Source organism: Solanum dulcamara, chromosome 12, assembly GCF_947179165.1.
Source record: "Solanum dulcamara chromosome 12, daSolDulc1.2, whole genome shotgun sequence".
Classification (NCBI taxonomy): Eukaryota; Viridiplantae; Streptophyta; class Magnoliopsida; order Solanales; family Solanaceae; genus Solanum; species Solanum dulcamara.
The window spans coordinates 54,939,245-54,964,715 of record NC_077248.1 but is presented as its reverse complement, the minus strand read 5'-3'; the positions used below and the strand labels follow the sequence as shown (position 1 = coordinate 54,964,715).

At 35.3% G+C, this 25,471-nt stretch overlaps 1 protein-coding gene across 1 annotated transcript; it reads right to left on the bottom strand.

Annotated features, from left to right (window-relative positions):
- Positions 1-387: 387 nt before the first annotated feature.
- LOC129876813 (phosphatidylglycerophosphate phosphatase PTPMT2-like) lies at positions 388-6,458 on the bottom strand. The gene is made up of 7 exons (XM_055952305.1): positions 6,025-6,458; positions 5,616-5,930; positions 3,371-3,493; positions 2,916-3,009; positions 2,668-2,750; positions 2,502-2,591; positions 388-1,058 (listed from the first exon to the last, which is right to left on the bottom strand). The coding sequence occupies exons 2-7, from the start codon at positions 5,823-5,825 to the stop codon at positions 705-707; spliced, it is 954 nt and encodes a 317-aa protein (XP_055808280.1). The 5' UTR covers positions 5,826-5,930; positions 6,025-6,458; the 3' UTR covers positions 388-704.
- Positions 6,459-25,471: the final 19,013 nt, after the last annotated feature.

Here is a 25,471-nt window from a genome sequence, read left to right as displayed (position 1 = left end):
TCGATTTTACCACCTCAAGTTAATTAAAAAGATTGCACAAAACAAATCAAAATATAATCCAATTTCCGTTTTATTTTAAATTAACTAAATAATTAATAAAAATTTTAATGTTCAATTTAATTAACTCAAATATCAATACGTTTGAAAAATACACAACATATGTACATCACGTCATCTTAACTACTATGTATTAAAAAGAACGTAAAAAAATAAATACAAAAGGTAAACTTATTGAAAGAAAAAAGAAAATAAATAAAAAAAGTCAGAGGTTATTTTGATTTTGGAGTGAATGGTAAAGTGGTTTTGGAGCCAAAAGGGCATTCTTGTCTTTTGACAGAGTTGTGCCAATTCGTGTCATTTTGGGTCGTGTCAAATAGCATTACCCTTAAATAAAAAGATGTTGCATTAGACACATCAAAGTTCAGTAATACATGCCTCACGCGTTTCCTTTCAAAGACAACTCAACTGATTACAGTTATGCCCTTTCGCGACACTTCATATTATTAAACTACGCATACTTGTTGAATCCTTGGCTTCTCACAACTTGAGAGTTACATTTGCAACAATTTTGATGTAGCTCCCCACAAGACATGAAAAAAGGGGGAGGGAGTTTAAGTTAAAAGGGAGGAAGCATCTAACATTACCACCATAAAAAAGGAGAACAGACAACACCTAGGCCTCCCTTAACCTACATATATGGCATCTCAATAAACATGGATGTCAATGCCAATACTTCCCAGCTTCTTTGTTGATAGTTTCTGGGTCGTTGAATGATAGCGGAGCCAGAGGTATGAAAGCCGAGAAATTGCTGCCTGGCGAGCAACTTGAACTCCTCTACATGCAAGGTTTAAATCCACTAACCCTTCGTTACGTGTTAGACCTGACTCAATGCTTTCATCATATCCATCAAGGTCACATTCAGAGACTAGAACAACCGAGCCATCATCAAAGGCAGAAACTTCATTTTCTGCTGGAAAGTCAACCACTTTCAATGAATTATCATCTCCACAAACATCACTATCAGTATTTTTTACTCTTATGTAGTATTCTTGAATAGCCTGCATATGTATAAGCAATGGAACTGGCGCTTTTTACTTCAGAAAAATAAAAAATAAGAATAGAAAGGACAATGAATTCTGAGCTATCAATAAAAGCATTTTAAATAAACTAAACAGTAGTATAAACACATAATCTTTTTATTTGTTTCCAGCTTAATAAAATGGTGGGTTGAGGGCCCTCCTTATCTACCCCTTCTCCATTTCAATTCCAGTTTTAGTTCACCTGCCAGGATTCAACTCGTGGTGGTATGTGTTCAGTGGCGGATCCAGGATTTTCATTCAGGGGGTTCAAAATATATATGAACTAAAGTGGCGAAAATTATAAGAAGACCAAAGAGAGGGGGTAGAAGAAGGGAAAGACTAATCTTAACCCACTAAATTTTAACTTGCCTTGTCATGTCCCATTTAACATTTCTTACTACTTTTGTTTTGCTACATTGAGCTCTTTCTAAATTTTATTGAGCTCTTTTTCCTTTCACTTTGCAATGTTTTATTTTCTTCCGAATTAATGTCCTTGCAATCATGCATTATCTTTGAAATAATAACTTTCTTCAAAAATAATTTTGGAATCTTGATTAAGCACAAATAGAACTCTAATATCAACAAAAATATTTTCAAATTGATTAGTCAAGCATAAATTGTTAATATACAAAAATACTTAGATACAAAAGTACTTTTCATAATAACAAATTTTAGAAATTTTGGTCAATCAAGCTATTAGTTTTGTTATTTTAGTTTGTAAACATATTTATTAGTAGTACCATATTCTTATTCCATATTATATCCTTCGTAAAATAATATAGAATTTTCCACATAATTTATGTAAATATTATTTATGAAAAAAATTTAAAGAAACAATCAAATGTTATGTTAATTAATTATTATTAATTCTCATCAAATTCTAACCCAATTTCCTATGAGTTTTTGGTGATATGGGTATTAAGTATTAACTGAAAGTTCTCAGTGGGGGATACTGGGGAAAGCCAAAAAAAGATGAAAAGCCACCCCGTCAGAGAGAGTCAAACTCGTGACCCGCGGATATACTTCAAAACCCCCTAGACCACTGAACTAAGCTTCTCAGCTGTCTTAAGGGGGTTCATTCCATTTTATATATCCATAAATATCAAATTTAACCTTGTAACTACAGTGTAATTTTTTTGACGAGGGGGTTCGGGTGAACCCCCTCCCACCCACCTAGATCCGCCCCTGCATGCGTTGTACTAGCCTTTGTCATCAAACTAAAGCCCTGAGGGCAGCAATACATGCATATACATATAACAAAAACACAAAAGCACACAAATTTAAAGTTGTGGGGGATCGGCTGACATATTCTAACTCATACGCGCAGAATCGAGCAAGAATATAGGTGCCTTGCACTAAGAACAAAAACAACAAGAACAATTAAACCTAAATGCAGAACAGGTATCCTAGATAAGAGCATACCTGCCACTGCGAGGAGGCCAACAACACCCTTGGTCTGATGGATCTAACGTAATCATAAGCATCCTCAGGTGTCATATCCTTGTGTTTGACCTGCTCAAGAGGCATAATTAAAATATAAAATAGCCAAAGCAGATTATAATTGAACACTCTTAGGAGTGGTGCCCACCAGGTAGCAAAGGACAATGGTTGTACTACGTCCACGACCGGCTTTACAGTGTACGTATGTTGTCTTACCACAAGATGCATAACCTTCAGAGCCACATGCATTAAAAGTATGAATTGGCAATCACAAATAATGCAATGAACAGTAAACTCCGGCAATGTAAGATATATACTTGAAGTCATGATATATAAAAGCTGGGAAAAGATTCTTACCATCATTAATTACTAAAGAGCTGAGTGAGAAATACTTACCATGGATGAATTCTATAGCTCGGTCAATATCTCCATCTGATGGTGCAAAAAGATAGTCTCTGGTAGGAATCAACAAGTGATTGATGCCATGATTCTACAAAAAAGAAAGGGGGCGACTATTGAATGAAAAATTAGTGCAAATCACCACCTTTTAAGAGTGATAGAAAACAGTGGTTTCGAAACAATGTTGGGGAAGTTTTCTCGCTAATGTGCACTACTACATAACATTAGGCAAAAACACAGAGGACCAAATATGTTTTCTCTAGTTGTAATTGATTCTTTTACATATTACATGCTTTAATTAAGAGTTTCACGCAAAATATGTATATAGACAGATAGGCAATCCAGTCACCTTCTTTCAATCCCATTACTGACCTAGCATAGTAAATAAAACTTTAATGAAATGTAATGACTAAAAAAGATGGTGATAATAAGAAAGTGGGCTTAGACTGTACAAGATATAATGATGTTGAGACCAAAGTCTCATATGGTTCATTCAAGGTAACCACTCCAGCAACACCTAAAGCCTTCAAGCGAGGGACATCAGCAGGAAATGGAACAGCTCCTAACAGTATGAACTGAAAAATAGAAAATTAATCAATATAAACTAAAAACACCTCAATCAACTGAAAACAGAAAAGTGAAAGAAAAGCTAAATGGTTAGACCCCAATGTATGATTCAATATATGCATTTTACTTTTGAGAGACATTAGGTCAGAGATATGATCTGCTCTGATTAAAGGACAGATAAGAAAAGAATCAACAGAGAAAACTAAAAAATCCACAATATGGAAGTGCATGAACAAATATTAACAACCGCTCGATTTCACATTGTGGCTGTATATAAATGAAAATTTTCTTGAAAGCATCAACAGAGAAAACTAAAAAATCCACAATATGGAAGTGCATGAACAAATATTAACAACCGCTCGATTTCACATTGTGGCTGTATATAAATGAAAATTTTCTTGAAAGCAGTTTGAATCAATGAACCTGAAGTGTTGACAAGTCTGCAAGAACTGCAAATATTTGGACCAACTATTGGGAGAAGAGATATTGGATAGCGAAAAGGAATGAAAGGGAAAGTCCAGGGACAAAATAAGAGGGACAGGCTATTAAATCTCTTTCCTAAAAGAATACTAATTTTCTTCTCCTTACATTTGTTTTACACCCTATTCAAAATACTTGGTAAATAATAATGGCTCAACTCTCTTTTGTATCCACTAAGTTCCTTTTTCTTTCAGCACAATCTGGCCATATTTTAACATCACACAAATTGGTGCCACTGTCAGGTAAAAGAATCCTAAATTCTATACTTCTTGAACACCCGGTCATTTTAATCTTGAAAGGCAAAAGCTTAGGAAACGGATTCTTCAGATATAACAATCTAATGAGACAACCAAGCCCGGAAAAGCCAAGGACAAGGGAGCAAACAGGGTGATGATATGTAATCACCTCCCACACATAATAAGAGAATACACAGCGAACACATAATTTTACAACTTTAAATTGATAGAAGAAAGGTAGAGGAGAATAGGTTCGGAATTAATCAAATTCAACAAACCAAAGCAGCTAAAAGTATTAGAGAATCTGTGATAAATGAAGCATTATAAATTAATGTCAACAACTGTTACAGTTGCACATCTGGACCTCCAACACTGCATTTCAACAACACTGACATAGAAGAGGTATCAACTTCTTATGAAAACATCTTTTATTAAATACTCAGCCCTAATCTGCCCACAATAAGCACAAATCAGAGCAATGAGAGGACGTTAGAGAAAACACTTCAATCATATGTGTTGCAACTTAATACTAAGATATCATATCCTAGAATGGATCTCTCTGACAAACACTGAAGTTTCTCTTATTACAGCATTTGCATCTCATAATTTTGTACTTACTCATGATAAATTTTGAGCCAAGCTACAAATTTAGAGCGTAACAATCTAAAATTTGATTTATGAACACCTATTGGGAAATTAAAAGGATAACTAAACATCCCATAAACATGTGGTCAAAATATTAGAAGCATATACTCTATAGAAAAGTGAGTAAAAAATCACGGCAGAACCACCCTGATGTAGAAGGTGAGTTTGGGGCGGTAAAGGTTAAAAAACTTTTGAGAACTTTCACCTATATAACTTGATTCTCCTTTAGGCCTTCCCAAGTAATATTTTTTAATGGACAAATATTGAACAAGTAATATGGACAATAGTTTATCAAGTTAAAAGAGTGCAGCTCCAATTGTAGTTCTCAATTGAAGTTACTATCAAGAGGGCAAAGCACAACTGAAACAGTTGACAAGGGAGGGATAGCATCCTCGATTCCATCCAAGAGGCTGTGTTCGAGTCACCAAGGGAGAAAAGTGGAAAAAGCTACCGTTGTCTCCTTGACAGGGCAATTGGTATTAGAGATGTAATTTACCCTTTAAAAGAACAAAGAAAGATCACAAATGAAAGAGCAGTACTAAAAACATGATCCTGGCTGAACTTGGACTAGCCAAACTATGTGTCACATCTTAAAGTCAATAACTTTTATTTCTATTAAACATTGAAAAAGTCTAATTATTATAGATTGCAATATGAAATAGCAGAAATCTAACATATGAAATAAAAGGTTAAAATCAATATATACATAAACAAGAGCAGATATCATGTAATAGCAAACAAGATGAATAGAGATAGGTACTAATTATACCTCATCAACCCTATCCCACCATCGAAACTCGGTCTGAATCTTGTTTCTCACAACATTATAGAGCAATGTAGGATAAAAAAGAGCACGAGCCCCTGCTCCAACCAAAGCCCTTTTCGTATCCGAAACAGCCAATGAACCTTCACAAGTATCATCACAAAACTTCTCCTCTCTCTTTACTACTCCCCCCTCCTTCAGTTCTTCAATGTACATTCTTTATTTTCTTTGGACTAAAACAAACCCTCAAAAATAGCTTGGATCCAAAACTTACTAAAAAGATTCAATCTTTATTCCTATACAGTATAAAGATAAAGAACCCTGAAAAAACGAATTAAGTAATTAAAAAGCACATGACTATATAAGAAATTAGAAACCCAATACAAATATTCAATTCAGGCATCAGTTTACTCACCAAAACTGAAATCAAATGCAGCAATCAACTAAACTAGACAAAAGTTGCTCACGCAAGATAAAACCCCAAAAGAACTGGACTCAAGCATGTGTCTTTCCCAGGCCATATTTGATTTAATAACAAGAAGAAGAAACTCAATCCCACAAAATGGAAGAAAAGTCGATGTAAGGGATGAAAGAAGAAACAATTTTTTTGATTGAATGAATATAAGAAACAACAATTCAAAAAAAGAGAGAAATTTGATAGGGTCAAGAAAGGTTCTTGGTTGTTTGGGTGAAATGTAATGTAATTCTTTAAGGCATATCGAAGTGGGTGAGTTTCTCTCTCTAACAATTTTGTCTGTTTCTCTCTCTAACAATTTTGTCTGTTTCTCTCTCTTCTTTCTATACCTTTCCTTTTCTCTCAACAAACTCTAACGCACTCTCTGTCTATGAGTGCGTGTAAAGCTAGCCCACAACTATTTTAGAGATTAAAATTATTTTATAAGATAGTTAAAATAAAATTTATAATAATACTCTCTCCTATCACAAAAGGATTATTTATATTTATATTTTATTTTATAGTCAATATTAATTATTTATTTTTCTAGACTTAAAACTATATATTAACTAATATGAGTATTATACTAAACTATTGATATTAATCATAACTTTTTCTAGTTCGTATTAAGTATATTGTTGATATTTTTTTCATAGTTCAAAATATTTGTTTTCTTCGTATTTATCCTTACTTAACAATGTCTAGGAGAATACTTTAAAAAATATTACAATGGTAATAGTGAAATGTAGTCTTTAATTTTGTCCTTACATGTTTCTCTTAACACACGTGTAATATCTTAATAATTCACTTAATATATAAACTAAATAAAGTGTTTTTTAAAGGATATGCAAAGTTCAAAATGAATAAATAAAATGAATGAGGAGAATAATATAAAAAATAATTAAACAGATATAATAGGCTAAATATAGTAATATTATATAAAAAAAAGTATTAAAATTACATAATTGAAATTCTTAAAACATTTATTACATGAGTTTTAAGTAGGGCTGAGCATAAAATACCGAAAATCGAATTATCGAATTGAATCGGTTATTTCAGTAATTCGGTTTGGTATTCGGTACTGAAATATAAAATTCGATATTTCAATTTCGGTATTCGAAAAATACCGAATACCGATTTTTTTATTATTATTAATACAAAAAAACTAGAAAAAAAAAAGAAGAAAATTACCAAAAAGAGAAGAGTTTAGTAAGAGGGAGCTATTCCATTTTTTCATTTCCCTTACCATTTCTATTTCAACTTTCCCACGTTTACAGCATACTATATGCACACTTTCAAACACGTACATTATGGATAACTGCTGAAATTTAAATTTATGTACATGTAAAAATTATAAATTCTAATTTCAAATTTATGCAATTGGTTAATATTCTAATTTCATTTTGCATGATTCACCACTTCAGTTATCTACATAAACTGTTTGGTAGTTACATTGAAAACGAAAGATTCCAACTCTTTCATATCTTTGCAGGAACTAATTAATAATTAGTGCAGTGATATAGAGTTTTTGGATAATTCAAAGAAAAACATATGTATAAAAATTATGTGTGATATATTAGAGATTTTTGTTTTCACTCTTTTTCATCATTTTTATTACATGGTAATATTTTTTTTATTCTGTATCTATTCATAAATTATTTTCTTTTTGTTTATGATGTATCATTTCTCCTCCATAGAATGTGTCTTCAGAGTAATTTCAGTTTCGGTATTCAGTAAGTTAAAGTGCATATATTACTTAATTATGGTGTAGTAATAAAAATGTAAGTTAAGATATGTATTCTTTAGGTTAATGTAAATATAAAATGCAGATAAATTTTTATTGTACATTAACTATTAAAAAATATGGTATTACCGAATACCGTACCGAATCGAAGTTTGATTTACCGATTACCGAATTACCGAACTGAAATTTAAAAATTCGGTACTTAACATATACTTTGAATTACCGATTATCGAATTACCGAATGCCCAACCCTAGTTTTAAGAGGTAAGAAGCAAGAAAGGAAGTTAGGATATGATTTGTAACGGTAGAGTTGATTTTCTGGTTACCCGTCTTTGGAGGGAAACGTTACAGATATGATTTGTAACGGTAGAGTTGATTTTCTGGTTACCCGTCTTTGGAGGGAAACGTTACAGATATGGAAGGAAACGTATGAGGTCTGCACCTATTATTAATCCTAAATATAGTACTAAGTACATGCTTGTTTTTTATAAAAAAAAAAAGTTACATAAATAATATGTTTGAAATATAAAACAAATTTAAAGTAAAAATACATAAGTTCCTAAAATTAGTGAATATTAATCCCAGTCAGTTGCTAAATAAAAAAAGAAGTCAAAATGACGAATGTTAAATTTTACAATAAATAACTTGATATATAAAATAAAGGGATAAGTTTTGTGCAATGCCTCTGAATTATCTAGTTTACAAAATAGCCGATAAATTAAATTATACATGTATACATCATATATATACATAATCAATATATCAATTTATATATTTCGATCATATTAATAAATAAGTTCGATCGAACTATAAATAATAATAAGTTTACCAAACATAAATAGAGAGTTGTTATTTGTTGGAATGAATGCAAAATAATAATAATAATAATTAATATAATGAGTCTTCTTCTGTTTCATCCTTGTTTCTTCATATTTGTATTTTGACTCTTAATACTAGTATGTATTATAATTTATTTATTTTTATTTTTTATTTGGTGTTTACTATACGTATTAAAGTTCGACTAATTTGCACAATATATGATTCAATTCGGAGGAAAACGCTTTCTCTCAAAAATAATATATACTCGGGCTCAAACCCCAGACCTTTGATCAAGTGAAGAAACCACAATCCCCATCCACTGCTATGTTCTATAATTGATATAACTTTTTAATTATTTTTTTGTTGTTGTCAATGCTCTTCTTATGAAAACAAATTTATGTACAGTAAGAGACAATGTCAACTTGAAAAAGAATTCGTTTACTTTTATGATGCATTTGGACAATAATTTAATTGAATTTTTGTGCTAATTGTTAATTCAAAAATTTAAGTATTTGTTTTCAACATTCAAAGGAAATAATTTATTTTTGTTAATTCAAATATGTAATATTGAATATTCATAAAGAGACTCTCTTTCTTATGGAGACAGCTTAGTTAGTTAACATGCACCGAATCGACAATCATGGTGAGAGGGAAAGTAAAAGCAGGAGGTAAACGAGTAAATCAAGTGCAAACTGGACAAGTGAAAGGCCGTCCCCGAAAAATTCCATTATCTACTTTTGTTAGCTCTATTGCCAAAAGAGCTTATGACAATCCTAATCTAATAGACGAAGGTGTCACCTAACTGATTCCTCAATAATCGTCGGTAGACAATAGCCCCTCAAAGAGTAATTCTGAGGTGGCTAAAAAACTTATCCTTAGCCCTAAAACGCTGATAGAGGATATAAGCGTACCTACAATGTCTCTAACTTCAGCCAATGGAACAGTAACACTACTTTCCAAGGAAGGTGACAAGAAACTAAACAAGGATATTGTGAGTGTGAAATCTATCGGGAGTATACAGAGAGAGGACCAACCAGTTGGAACTTGGGTTAGCCTTTTCAAACACAATAGAGTTGCAGCAAATGGTATGAATCTATCTTATATTCCTCCTCTAATAGTGGATGACGAACCAGTTGTGCATCTAGAAGAAGTAGATGTGAAAAATAAAACTGATAAATGGAAATGTGTCCTAATTGCATATTTTATTGGCAAGTTTTCGTGATATAATGCTATGATTAAATATAGATCACCTAATTGGTCTAATGTTGCTAAACTACATCTATACCTATATGAAGATGGCTATTACATCATTAAGTTTGGAGAAACTGAAAATGTGCATAAAATTTTATATGTTGGTCCATACATAATCAATAATAAGCCAATGATATTGGAGCCATAGACTATGCACTTCGATCTTAGTATTGAATTTATGGTTGAAATACCACTATATGTTAAATTTTCTAAACTCCCACTTAATTGTTGGAATTGTGGTTCCTTGAGTAGAATAGCTAGTGCCATTGGTGCCCCCTATCTTTTAATGAAGGTATAGAAAAACAGACTAGTATATCATATGCTCGCATGCTCATTAAGGTCAATATGATGAGATCACTGTGATGGATCCTAGTGGGCATCAATTCTCGTAAAAGATTATATATGAAAGGAACCGAGTTTCTATCCTAAATCCAAAAAAATAGGGCATGCCTGCCATGAACAACAACTTGTGCCTAAGCAAGAACCTTCTAAAACGAGGAGACATGGAAAAGAGGTTGCACAAGAGTAGAAATTCAAGGGTGTCATCCTTCCTGAGACACAAGAGCCTTTAGATAAGTGTCAAGAGAAACAAGTTTAGCTTCAATGCAGAACAATATGGGGAATTATAATATCTTGCTTGCACCAAGGATGAAGTCTCCTTCTAAAATGACCCCCCAAAGCCTAAAGTTTAATTTGATAAATTTCCCAGTCTTAACGTCCGCTACTAACAAAACTCCTTTTCTGTTTTGGCCGAGGATAATAATGACGTCTCTACCCTCCCTATTGATAGAAGTGGTACCTCTTAAACTGTCTAAATGATCTGGTTATTCTGGAACATTAGAGGTTTAAATAAAAGACACAAATAGAGAGAGGTTAAGCAGTTTTTATGAATAAAAATATCAGTCTAGCTGGTATTGTTGAAACTAGAATTAAGAAACACAATATTGCAAAGAGTTCTAAAGCTATTGCCCATGGATGGAACATTCATACTAATTACCAAGAAGTTTTCAATGGGATAATATGGTTTCTATGGGACCCTAATTGGTATGAAATTACACTTAAATACAAGTCTTCTCAATTAATACAATGACTGGCCAGAGATTGGTCCAAGGATCACCAATTCTTAGCCACAGTCATCTATGCATTTAGCACTATAGATCAGAGGAAATCGTTATGGCAAAACTTAAATATATTGTGACAAGGGGCTTTTCACCTATAGGTTATTGCTGGAGACGTTAATGTTGTCTTATCCTACTAGGATAGTATTTTTGGGAACCCTGTTATAATTGCTGAAATCCAAGACTTCTCTGAATGTATACAACACAGTGGTGTTCATGAACTGTCGTGGCAACGGGACTTCTGCACATGGTCAAATAAGCAACAAGGAACAGATGGAGTCATATCCATAATTGATAGTCTTTGACGACTTTGATTGGATGATTAATTGGGAACACGTGACTACTAATAATGGCCTCCCCTTATATCAGATCATTCCCTTGTGGTCTTACAATTACAGCCTCCCCATAGAGCTAAAAGAGTACCTTTTATATTTTCTAATATATGAGCTGAACATTTTACCTTTATGGGAATTGTAGAGGAAAGATAGATATATAGACTAGCTCTAATGAAGGATATTTGGTTAAAACTCAAGGCTCTGAAAATAAAATTAAGAGTTCTCTTTTCTCTGCTTGCAAAGATAATACTCATATGTTTCTTGCTCTTTTCCCCTTCTCTTTGTGTTCACAGACCTCTATTTCCTCTCTTGAAGAGATTTAACACGGTGTATGAAATGGTTATCAAGGTGGTTTCGATAGAGGTACCTAGTCTTATGTTTGAGCTCAGAACTCACTATAAGTAATGTTCTTCTATCACTTCTCTTTTGCTTCCTTTGCCACCCCTCTAACTTTATCTTCTCCAGCTAAAGCGGCAGTGGAGATACCAAGATGCTCCTGGTCCCCTTCTTTGTCGAGTTCCTCAACCATAGATCAGTAAATACCCATTTGACTTTAAGGCCTTAGCTTTTTGCTGGAGAAACTTTTTGTAAGATGACATAGTCTAGGCTAAGTAGCTTCACAGCTATGCACGCCCTGTAGTGGAAAAAACTTTATGTAAATATCATAGTTGTGAAGTCTGTAAATGGTATTGCTTGTGCACTTATGCTTGCTAATGTTGATGTTGTTGAACTTTAATCTTTTTTTTTCTTAATCCTCAATGTTGGTATCTTTGATTTATCCATGTTCATTATCCTCTTACACTCCACTGATAGTTGCTCAAAATTGAACCATTGTATTTTGTCTTGATGATTGTATGCTTCATTTTCCATCTTGTCTGCATGCTTGTTTAAAAATATTACTCGTATATGCATGCTAAATTTTTAAAAGTGATTTCCATTATATCTGTAGTAGCTCTCAGCTGAAATTAACAATTTAAAACATCCTGAAAAGGATAAAGCAAAATAGGGCAGGGATTCTATCCCACCCATCCCGCTATAGCGGCTGGCGCGCCGCCACTGCAACACTGCTATAGCGGAGAAAATCCCGCTACAACGGAATCACCGTAGTGGATCAGTGCCACTATGGAAACCCCATTGAAGCAACCCAATTTGCAAATTTCTATAAAGTTCCCTTATCTCCCATTCCCTGTTATGAAAGTTAACTCTTGAAATTGCATCATGGTCTTAAATATAACCTCAAGACCAACCCCAACAAAGCATAATTAAAATTTATGTCACGATCCGATTTCTCAAATCATGATGGCACCTACTATCACCCCACTTATAGATAAGCCTAACCCCATAATCTGGAACCATAGGCAACGTACCATCACAAGTGGAAGAAGAGAAGCGAATAATAATAATAAGAAGAAAAAAAGAATAATAACAATACAACAAGATAACCCCCAAGACCTAGTATCAATCAACAGTTGAGCCACTAGACCAAATAAGAAAGTAAAAGGTTTATACATATACAATAATAATAATAGTACAGATTGTCTCTGAATACCAAGTAAAGACTAGTCCAGGCCAAAATAGAGGGAGATAGGCAACTCCGAACGCAAAGAGCTCACCCCAGTCTCCAAGAGCTGCTCCGCACAATATCCAAATCAGTAGTACCATTTGAGCTATGTGCCTAATGCCAAGATATATACACTTACTTCCAGTCCCGGCTAGGAAGTAAGACCTATGCGCCTCTCTGGGATTGCCATGGGGGGATCGGGAACGCCTCTATGTACCTGCTTGGTCTCGATCTAAGTTTTATATCAATCTTTATCCGATCATAAAATCTTCTTCGTCAAAATTACTGAGATAAATAGTCAAATCAATATAGAAAGGGTCAAAAATCTCTACGATCGGGCCAATATCATGAAATGAGGGCATCCTAGATGCCTCGAATCAATGTAATAAAATGAGCGCATCCTCGATGCCTCAAATCAATATAATAAAATGAGCACATCCTCGATGCCTTGAATCAATATCATAAAATGAGCGCATCCTCGATGCCTTAAGTCCACTGAAAATAGTAGTAATAAAGGTAGTACGACCCCCATTCGAAAATCAGTATAAAATAGTTTGGGTTACAACCTACCTTTCTCAAATCAATGCTAAGAACCAATGCATACACCGGGGTCGACTACATTCGTGAGAAAATAATGATCCAATGCAATGCATGCCATCACCAACACCCAAACAACATGCACAATCACATACAATAGCTTGCTAAACTACAAGTTATTTATACTAAGCAATATCTCATGAAGCTCAATCAAAAGAAAGGAGATCGTAGCCTACCTCGAAGCCGAACACACGCGCTTCAAGTCCTCTTCTTGGTAGCTTTCCGCTCCAAATGACTCCATGCTATCAAAATGTTGATCACCTCGTTAATACGAATGTTTTGACACTAAAATGCATTTTTCGGAGACGGACCCAAAATTGGGTCTAAAATGGGATTGTGGGACCTATGCACAAAATAAAAAAATCAACTCTGTCACAAGGTCCCAAATAGCTCAAGGAAATTTTCCCCCAAAAATGGTCACATTCCGTGCATCGAAAGAGCTCAAAATAACCCCGCCATTTCAAGACCTAGAATAGTCAAAGATGCAAGGAAATAATGAATTTACACAGAATTTACAAGTTTTTTTGGATGAGAAAGGGTCCCAGAATATTTCCACAAGAATTTCCAACTTATCGGAACAAGAATCACAAATTTTGGTTGAGAATTGCTCTCAAAAGCCCCAAGAATGCCAAGTCTCGAAATAAGACTTGGCTGCTGAACGGGTTTGTTTTAAGACCACTGACTAGCCTTATTTTTTCTCCGTGAATGCGGAGTTAAACCTGCGAACGCGCAGGTTAAGCATGCTAACCCTCCACAAGCACAGAGATTCCTCTCGCGAACGCGGAGGTCTAGGGGCTGTCCCTCTGTGAACATGGAGAAATACCTGCGAATGTGGACGCTTAGCTGCCACACTTCCGCGAATGTGGCCAAGAGGACCGCAAATGAGGATACATCAACTAAGGCCAATGAAATTTGGGATTCTCTGATGTGGGTTGGAATTCATTCGGAACCTCGTGCATGCAAACGGACTATGCTAACCCACCACATTCGATATTCTGGACCCAATGGTGCAGTCAAAATTTCCACCCAAGGTCAACTCGGTAAAATATGGGTCTCACAACCAAGCATAACTTTTGCCAATTCTATAAAGAGGCTCGAAATAAGACTAGAAGCCTCGAGACAAGAATGAAAGGTAAATCTAAACCAAACTCGACATTCTAAAGCTAACCATGCTGACAAAATTTCAATCTGAGCATGTTTATCAAGAATATTGACCAAAGTCAACCTTAGGCCACATTTCAAAGACTAAAGTGCCAAATTTCCCCAAACTCATATCGATTGCCTTAATACTCGTGCCGATCATGCTACTAGCCTAATTTTGTTAAATCAAAGCAGATAGAATCATTAGAATTCCATTCTGAGGTCATTGTTCTGGATTTTTGACCGAAGTCAATAGTTCACACTCCAAGAGCTCCAAATAGGGAATCGGGTGTAAAACCAAAACGAACGACTAGACGACCGAACTATTAGTGCTAGCAAGTCATATATGGCATGTGGTCGCTATAGAAAGGCTCTAAATGCTGAAAAGACCATAAAAGGATGAAAATGACCAGGAGGGTCATTAAAACATCCACTACTAAAAAGATTTTCGTCCTCAAAAATCAAAGGAGGGAAAAGAACCCAAGTGTACAAAAACATTAGAAAGCTAGGACCGCAAGCTCCGTCAGACCTACTGGTACCTTCATGGGTAAGGCAATGCCAACCTAGAACTCAAGCTAAGGGAAAACTCCCAATTTCACTTTACTTCTTCATAACTCAAGCCAACTCCCGATTTCTCTCTTTTGCTACTGACTTCCACTCAACAAGAACAAACTCAACTGAGCGCAATAAACTAACCTGTAATAAGCCAAAACCACACAAATACCTCCGAATTAGGCAACCAACAGAAAAAAGGGGATGCTAAATAACTCTTAAGTCGGATTCTTTGCTTTATACTCCAAAGTCAAGACTCTTTAGTTATCATAGGTATCCTACCCATCCTAACCCACAACAACCATTCTCAGCACCATCTGAACACTGCCCAAATAACCATGAGGAAAAAGCAAGCACTACTTGAACATCGATGAGCATCAAGAACTCAAAATAAACAACTCAGCCCAGGGCATAAACCCGATGTTCAAATCCAATGACTCCCAAAACTAATAACTTTAATTTAGTCTGAAGTCTATCTTTCAAAACTGAAAAGGCTACTCTAAAGGACAACCAAATCCTCTATTAGAAATATCGCACTGAGACCAGCTCCAATGTCTCTTTACTGCCAATGGAATTTCCAAAAAACTGAACCAACATGAGAATCTAACCCTAAAAGCAATTAAACTAATGCCATGAGTCCATATACCACTCCACGAGTGTAAATCTGAGTAACCCACCAATTGAAGGGCAAAACCAGCCTAGTAAGCAATTTATTAACATATTATACCTGCCAACAGTGACCCAATGGAATCGAATCATAGCAACAATTACCACAAGTCGACCTGCCAATGCAAGTATGAGCTAACAATTCAAACTCAAGAAAAAGCTAAGCCGACAGGTAGCGAGTAAGTAGATCAACCCACCAAAATCTACTCAAATGAAGATGGACCATGGCAAGGTACACCACATGGAACATTGCCAACTAACCATAATGACACACGCGAACCTTGCACCTTTAACAAAAACCCAAGAGATGATCCCACGAATTAGTTTGACTTCATCCTGAATCTGAAGTTTCTAAGATAAATTTCATTCGCCATGGAAGCCAAAGCTTGAATTAGTCAAAGAACACCACCACAGAAGACCCAATTCAACAATCTGACTCTCTTGAACCATCAATGCACCCACTGTAGTTTACTGGTAGAACCAAGGCACAAGATGAAATCACCAAAACTGAAAGTAGCCCTTCGTTGTAAGGTAAGACAAGCCTGTGACTGAAATTTTCGAGACGTAGTGATTAACCACCTAAAAGTCCAACAGTCATAAGGGTACACCAAGGTAATTCTGATAAACCACATCTCATCAATATGAACGCTCTCGCTCCACAATCATCTCTTCTTGCAAATTGTTGGTCGGTCATAAGCATACAGAAACCATCATTTCTATGAACCTAATAGAACCCTCTTTACATGACGCTTCAAGCTAAAATATCACCATATTTAGAATAACCAGAGACAATTCATTCTCAATTTTTTCAACTCAAAATAGCCATCTGAGACCGCATCACACAACTAGCTTAACTGATAATTAAACAATTAAACATAACCTAACTAATCTGAAGGCCAAACATTAGCTTTGCCACCTTAGAAACTAACAATAGGGAATCGAACAAAGAAATAATCGATGAATAAGATCTACAGTAGACCACAAGGGCCACAACTACTGACACACCCTTCTCTCGACAGCAACCTCACACCAGCTAAGTATACCAGGGAGGGCAAACTAGGAAGGGGAAATGACAGCTAAAAACTCTAAAATAGCTGAACAAAGCCCATAGAGCAATCAACTACACTCAATATCAAAAAGGTATAACTCTACCACTACTGCCACATAAATGTAAACCAAAATGATCCACTACTAAAAGAATTCACCTAGGGGAGATAAACACATACACATAGTTTCAAGCAAAGCTATCATAACAAATAATAGGTAAGTAATCTGGCTGAATAAGCACACTCACATAAGTCCAAATAAAATAATTACCAAATTCATAAGATGAATGTAAAAATCCAAGTAATCACCGGTGGGTACGAAGCCCCCAACACCTAAGAACTACAAGCAGGGAAGGTCCTAAAAATAATTTCACATAAATACGATCAATACATGGAATCTCATCCTCTGTCTGACCTGCGGAAGCATGGGATGGAATACACCTGGCCTCGAACTGAACATCCATACCACTAACTTCAACACTCGAGGTACCACCTCTAACTAACTGTTCTTGAGCCCTACAAACCTGATCCTATCAAGCTTGTTGCCTACGATGTGTGACTGTAGGACACTCTCTAGTCAGATGCCCAAACTTACCGCACGTATAGCACATTCCACCAAACACAACCCACTTAAGATGAACCAGCCAAATTAGTATAAGCCCCAAAACCTCAATGCCTGGATAGCAAATCCTGAGAAGTCTATCATGAACTCTATCCAATGTGGGTACCATAACCTGTCATAGGACCCCATGGAACCTGAGGTGCTTTCACCATGGGATTGGTAGGTCTAGAGTGAAGCTGACCCTCACTAGGATAATGCCTACCTCAGAGATGCCTACCTCGACGCGAGGTATTACCTCTACTGCACTAACAGTAGGATCTCTTATCTCCACCTATGTAAGTATCCATACATGCATGCTCCATTGACCTCACATAACTGACTATTTGGGGAAAAGTAGACCCCATTGCTATCAAGTGTTGTAATTCTAGGAAGAGCGGCAAAATCAATCCATTAATAAACCCCTGAATCAACTCTCGCTCAGTAGGAAACAAGGGGGGAGTCTGTCGATCCCACTCTAGACACTCAATCATATTTTTAAAAACTAGCAAAGAACCTTGTTGGGGACCAACGAGTCTAACTCTAAGTGAGAACCACTTGATGCACCCAAAATTACTCCTGCCTATGGCATATGCTCATCAAGACGCTGAATCTCCAATGTTGGATCCAAAGAAGCCAGGTGGTCATAGATACTATATAATTCTAGGCAGTATGTGTTGGTGCTCCAGCCATGCCCATCGAAAAACTTGTACTATCCATCTAAGGAGGAATGAATTCCAAGAAAGTATTTAGTGGTTGATTAAAGAAGTTTCACCCAATAAGGAATCAATAATAGATTTTCCCTAAAATGCCTTATAGCCTCCCGAAGATATAATACGGATGTCTTCGCACCAATACACAAGACTCTACTAGGTACTTGCTCTTATACCAACAATACTGGCGAACCTAAGTTCTGATAGCACTCTGTCACTACTCAATTTCTCAAGTTATGATAGTACCTACTATCACCCCACTAGTAGGTAAACCTAATCCCACCATTCGGAATAATAAGCAACGGACCATTACAAGCAAAAGGAGAGAAATGAATAATAATAAGAAAAAGAAGAACAATAACAATACAATAAGATAACCCCCAAGACTTGGAATCAGTCGGTAGTCGAGATACTAGACCAAATAAGAAAGTATAAAATTTATATATATACAATAATAATAGTAATAGGACAGATTGTCTCTGAATACCAAGTAAAGACTAGTCCAGAACAAAATAAAGGGAGATAGGCAACTCCGAACGCAAAGAGCTTACCCAGTCTCCAAAATCTAAGAGCTACTCCGTACGATATCTAAATCAGTAGTACCATTTGTGCCATGTGACTCATGCCAAGATATGTACACCTACTTCCAGTCCCGGCCAGGAAGTAGGACCCATGCACCTCTCTGGGATCGCCATGAGGAGCTTGGAAATGCCCTTATATACTTGCATGGTCCTGATCCAAGTATTATATCAATTTGTATCTGATCATAAAATATTCTCCGTTGCAATAATCAGAGATAAATAGTCAAATCAGTATAGAAAGGGTCGAAAAATCTCTACGACTGGACCAGTATTATGAAATGAGCGCATCCTCAATGCCTCGAATCAATATAATAAAATCAGCGCATCCTCAATGCCTCAAATCAATATCATAAAATGAGCACATCCTCGATGCCTCTAGTCCATTGAAAATATTAGTAATAAAGGTAGTACGACCCCATTCAAAAATCTGCATAGAATAGTTTGGGTTACAACCCAACTTTCTCAAATCAATGCCAAGAATAAATGCATGCACCAGGCTAGACTACATCCATGAGAAAACAATGATCTAATGCAATGCATGCCATCACCATTACCTAAACAACATGCACAATAATATACAATAATGATTCCACAAGCACCTTACCCTCTAGAGCATAGACACAGGACTAGCACATGTAATTGACCACTAACTAAGGACAATGGCTCAAATCTACTCCTCTAACTCAACAACAAGGCTCAAAAGGGAACTCAACCCTAAATGGGTAATAAGAAGAAGAAAAGTGAGGAAACGGTACTCAGCTAGTCAATCAAACCCTCTAGATCCAACTAGGAATACAACCTCGAAAATACAACCACAACTAGCCCTACCAAACAACAACAAGAAAGCATAGGGAATTCTAGCTCTAAATCCAAAAATAGAATCCAACAATAGTTCACAAGCCTAACCAGGTGGAAATCACTACACCAAGGCTTCAAAATAGGTGCTACAATAATGAAGAACACTAAGTCTTATAAACTCCTACCAACAACAACTACAACAACTAAGGATCAAACCATATCTCAAGTTTAAGGCATAAATCCGCCAAGCATCCTAAACATCGAATAAGTCACCTCAAATAGGCTAATCAAGGCCAAACTAAGGCATCATCAACAACCTTACCAACTAGAATGGAAATCTCATAAAGGTAACCTAGCCTAAGGATCACACAGGGATAAAGAACCAAAAGTCTAGGAATCAAGCCTAACCCATCACATACAATCCAAACTACAAGTTATTTATACTAAACAATATCTCAAGAAGTTCAATCAAAATAAAGGAGATCATAGCCTACCTCAAAGATGAACGCGCACACTTCAAGTCTTCTTTCTAGTAGCTTTTTGCTCCAAAAATAACTCTAAATGCCTCCACACTATCAAAATCTTAATCACCTTATTAATACGAATGTTTTGATACTAAAATTGCATATTTTGGAGACGAACCCAAAATTGGGTCTAAATCGAGATTGTGAGACCTGTGCATGAAATTAAAAACCAACTCCGTCACAAGGTTCCAAATAGCTTAAGGAACTTGTTCCCCAAAATGGCCACATTCCAAGCACCGGAAGAGCTCAAAACAACCACCAATTTCAAGCCTTAAAATAGTAAAACAATGCAAGCAAACAATAAATTTACGTGGAACTTACAAGACCTTTAGGATGAGAAAGGGTCCCAGAACATTCCCACAAGAATTTCCAACTCACCGGAACAAGAATCATGAATTTTGGTTGAGAATTGCTCTCAAAAGCCCCAAGAATACCAAGTCTCAAAATGTGACTTGGCTGCTGAAAGGGTCTATTTTAAGACCACTGACTGACCTTATTTGTTCTTTGAGAATGCAAAGTCAAGCCCGCGAACGTGGCAGTGAAGCATGTTAACTTCGTGAATGTAGAGAGTCCTCCGGCGAATGCAGAGGTCTAGGGGCTCTTCCTCCGTGAATGCGGTAAAGTGCCCACGAACATAGAGGCTTGGCTGCCATACTTCCGCAGACACATCCACCGCGAATGTAGAGCACAATAATGGGCCGCCAGCAGCCCTACATCAGCTAAGGCCAAGGAAATTTGGAATTCTTCGATTGACATTCAAAATTCATTCGGAACCCCGTACGCACAAAAATACTATGCCACTCCACCAAATTCGATATTTTATACTTAATGGTATAGTCAAAATTTCCATTTGAGGTCGTCTTAAAAAAATATAGGTGTCACACCCAAGCATAATTTGTGCCAATTTTACAAAAAGGCTCAAAATGAGTCCGGAAGCCTTGAGACACGAATGAAAGGTCATTCTAGACCAAACTTGATATTCCAGAGCTAACTATGTTGATAGAATTTCAATCCGAGCGGGTTTACTATGAATATTAACCAAAGCCAACTGTAGGCCAAATTTTAAAAACTACAGTGCTAATGGTCCCAAACTCATATCGATTGCCTTAATACTCGTGCCTACCATGCTACTGGCCTAATTTGGCCAAATCAAAGCTAATAGAATCTCATAATTCCATTCTAAGGTCATTTTCCTGGATTTTTGACCGAAGTCAATCGTTCAAACTCCAAGAGCTCCAAACAGGGAATTGGGCATAAAACCCCAAAAAATAACTAGGCGATCAAATTGTCAGTGTCAGTAGGTCATATATGGCTTGGGGTAGCTACAGGAAGACTCTAAGCACTGAAAAGATCATAAAAGAATGAAAATGACCAGGAGGGTCATTACAACTTAGCACCACATTACCATAAATTTAGTTATGAATCAGACCTGAAGGTTATTCATAACATCACATTTCCACTATCATACAAGAATAACCCTTTCCCCATGGTTCCGAACCAATCCCAGCTATCCTAAAACTGTAGTTTACCTACAGTTACAACCCATTCTATACCCTTACCATTTTTACTAATGGTAAGTCCATGCCAAAAAATTAGTACATACCTTTCGATTAAACCACATAACAACAAGTCACTCAACTAATTTTGCCTAACCAAGTTATGACCCTTTCCTGACCATAATATCACAACAATAGAAGCAGTTACACACCTCATAATTTTAGCCATTTACACACATAATTACACATAGACACAATCTCATGTTTAATCACTAAATCAAGTGATGTTCATTACCTTTATTTCCCTTATGGATGACCGTTAGTGTCATGACCCAAACTAGGGTCTCGACGTGACACGATGATTATGATTCTCGAAAAAACTCCAACCAAGCCTCTTAGCATATCATAAGCATACATAAGTAACAAATAAGTGAAAACTCATAAAAGTCAAAGAATATAGCATAGTTAGAATAAAGTAAGACAACATAGATTCCATACAGATATCCAATATGCCTCTACATGACTACATAAGTGGGGACTAAGACATGTTTCTATCTCACCCTCAAAGGAAAGAAGATAACATGACATGAAATAGTCTCAAAACATTATCATATTCTAGAAATGATAATAAGAGGAAAGATAGACTCGAGTTGCCCTCAAAGCATGAGGAATCACCACACAAGTCTTCAATAAATCACCAACTAGCTACAAGAAGAGGATGAAACGTCCATCTCTACATTGTAATATAATGTAGGCAATGAAGTATATGTTAGTACATTTGAATGTACTAAGTATGTAGGCAATGCAATGCATAAGAAATACCATATTGTGCAAATGACCATTTCAAATAGCATGATGGGAGAGGTAGTAAAATCATAAGTAAACATAAGAAGGATCAATGCACAATAAACCATAAGAGTATCATATAAAAGTAAATAGAGGATTAGACATTTAAAATATTATACAGACCATACATATGTGAGAGATAACCGTAACCGACATTAAGACCATACAAGCTATAACATGGAATTCTAATATTTTGACCCATCGAAAAAGGGCCCAATATATCTTGCCGGGACATAAAGTCATTATCATCATTGGACCGAATACTCGCCTCTAGTCCTTGAGATTGGGTACTCGCCTATAATCTCTTGAGATTGGATGCTCGCCTCTAATATCCTTCCCTATGGTGGCACGTAGTTATGGAATGTGGGTAATAACCACTAGTCCACTCGTTGCTAAGTACAAATCCCAACAGAATATCATTCATAATACAAATATATCATAAGAATAACTTATTATTCATCAGTCATTTTTTTTCATTAGTCATTCTTAGACCTTGATAATCATTCAAAAAAATTAGTCACAAGAGTTAATCATTATCATGTGATTCATATAATGTGGGTGTAAGCCTTCCATCATTATGAATACTTTTCCATAAAGGGTATCATTAGGGTATTAGGTCACCCTATCATTAGTTTGCTTGAAATATCATTAAAACATCATTCAAACATTTCATGAGTCATTCATAAAAATTCATTGAAATTCTTTGAAAATTCATGATCATGATTCCTTGAAAACATACATGAAAATAGCATAGAGCATGGGTTCACAATAAATTAACTTAGAAATCATGAATTTAGATTGAAAATATGCATGATCATCTAACTTGAATACACTCATGCTTAATTGAGAAGAAGTATATCAGCAGAAGTCAAACTACAAGATCCACACTTTGATATTCATAATTTCAAGATACAATAGGAGGGGATTTACACGTAAAACATCAATATAACCCAATTTATATCAAATCATACGTAATTCATGAGAAATAATATCAATTTGAAGTATAATTAAAAATACCCATAATCCATATCATGAACCCTATAGATCAATGTAGGAAAATTCACAAAAAACTCTTCAATTTGATGCAATAACCATCAATTTATATTGAAATAGATTTATAATCATAATTCGTGTAATTTAAATAGACATCATAAAATCCATAAAAATACATATTTGAATTTATCAAAAAGATGATGTAATGACCCTGGAGGTCATTTGTGGAAATTTTTTGTGAAATGACTATTTTACCCCTTTCAATAGTTGCCTCGAGTCATATTTGACCCATTGGTGTGATTGGTTTTGGAGATTTGAGGAAACGTTGAGTAATATGTGAGTTTTTTAGTTTTAAAGGCTTAAGTTGTTCAAAAGGTAGTTTTTGGTACCAATCAGAGTTATGGGTCTTAACATAAAATTCCGTCAGTTCCATCAGCTCCAGAATATAGAAATTGATCTAGGAGCGTTGTCGTTTTTAGATTTGAGGTTGTTTTGTGGAATTGAGGTCCTAAGTTGAAATTTTTAGTTAAAATGGGACAAGGTTTGACTTTTGTTAATATTTTGAGTTCGGATGCTCGAATTAGATTTCTGATGATTCCTTGGATTCAGGATGAGATTTTAGGCGTAGAAGAAGTTTTGTCATATTTTTCGAGAGTTTCAAGAGCATTTTGGTCTTTTGAGCCTTAAGTTGGTTTAATTGCGACTAAGCGGATTTTGAGTCAAGGAGACCTCAGATTCGTCTTCTAACAATTCCATCGAGTGTAAAATATCATATCCACGCTAGTAGCATATTTGGTTTGTATTCGGGAAGTGCTGAATGAGATTTGGGTGAGTTTTAAAGCTTTTTGAATTCTTTGACGTTGTTTCAACAAATTGTGGCTACTAAAGGATCCATTATTATTTTTAAAGATCGAAAAATTATTTCAAAAGTTTTAATATTTTGAGTATGAATTAAAAGATTTATCTACAAAGTTTGATGCATTTTCGCTAAGCCGAGATTGAACTTTTATCACAAAATATAAAATAATTATTTACTGAGTAGAAATGACATTTGGCTGGGCAAACGAATACGAAATTGAGTTTCGATTTAAGGGAGAGGTCCGTATCATTATTTAAGACATTTAGAAAATAGAATCGGATTATTTTTCTATCATATGAGAAAGTTTTTCGACCTTTTTACCAAAAATATTCACTACTAGTTTCAGGTGCAAAACAACCATGTACTAATATTTAAAATTTCAGATTGTGTTCATTTTGTATTTTGAGCATATTAGGAGTTCTAGAGCTCCGAATAGAGTGATTCTTGTGGGATTCTTCTCGAATTAATATGGGGTTAGTATCCGATCCTCAATTTGACATTTTCTCATGATTTCTTTATCTAATTTTCTTTCCTTATCCTTAAACTTCTTAAGAAAATTGGGGTTTTATCGATTTAGACTTCATTTTTGATGAAAAAGGTAAATTTCAGATTTTTGTGTTATGGGTAAACTGATTTTGACATAAATATGTTGATTCATCTATTATTTTTCATCATATTAACCGCGTATAATTTAGACTTTCTAGGTAAAGTTAAAGTTTGCTAAATTGAGGATTTCAGGGTCGATATTAACTCCATTTTGATTAAATTTCATATTTAAATTTTTCGAAACATGGGTAAGATATTTTGCAAGAAATATTTCAGATTTGAGTCGGGATTTCTGATCCGAATACTGGGATTTTCTCAAAACACATAGATTTTAGTATAATTGATGTTTAAGGGCTGATTTCAACTCTAAATTTAAATTAGTTTTCAACATTAGTTTCAAAATACTTCAAGATCGTTTTCATGTAAAAATTTTAGAATTTTCTATTCGTTTATGAAATCGGGATTTTCGGGTGTTTCAGGTCAGATTCAGCCCAATTTTCAAAAATATTGATTTAGGTATCATTAGACTCGTGCTCTTATTCGGATTGCATATTTGAATAGATTATCTTGATCCCAAATATCGACGTAAGGATAAAGCTCAGATTTCGAAGTAGTACGAGGTTTA

What these genes read in the sequence shown, in the direction of transcription:
- LOC129876813 (XM_055952305.1), bottom strand. Translation starts at nt 5,825, where the DNA reads ATGTACATTGAAGAACTGAAGGAGGGGGGAGTAGTAAAGAGAGAGGAG. An exon ending in AGCTATAGAATTCATCCATG is followed by an intron (nt 2,751 to 2,915) that starts GTAAGTATTTCT and finishes GTGGCTCTGAAG; the next exon opens with GTTATGCATCTTGTGGTAAG. An exon ending in CCATTGTCCTTTGCTACCTG is followed by an intron (nt 2,592 to 2,667) that starts GTGGGCACCACT and finishes CCTCTTGAGCAG; the next exon opens with GTCAAACACAAGGATATGAC.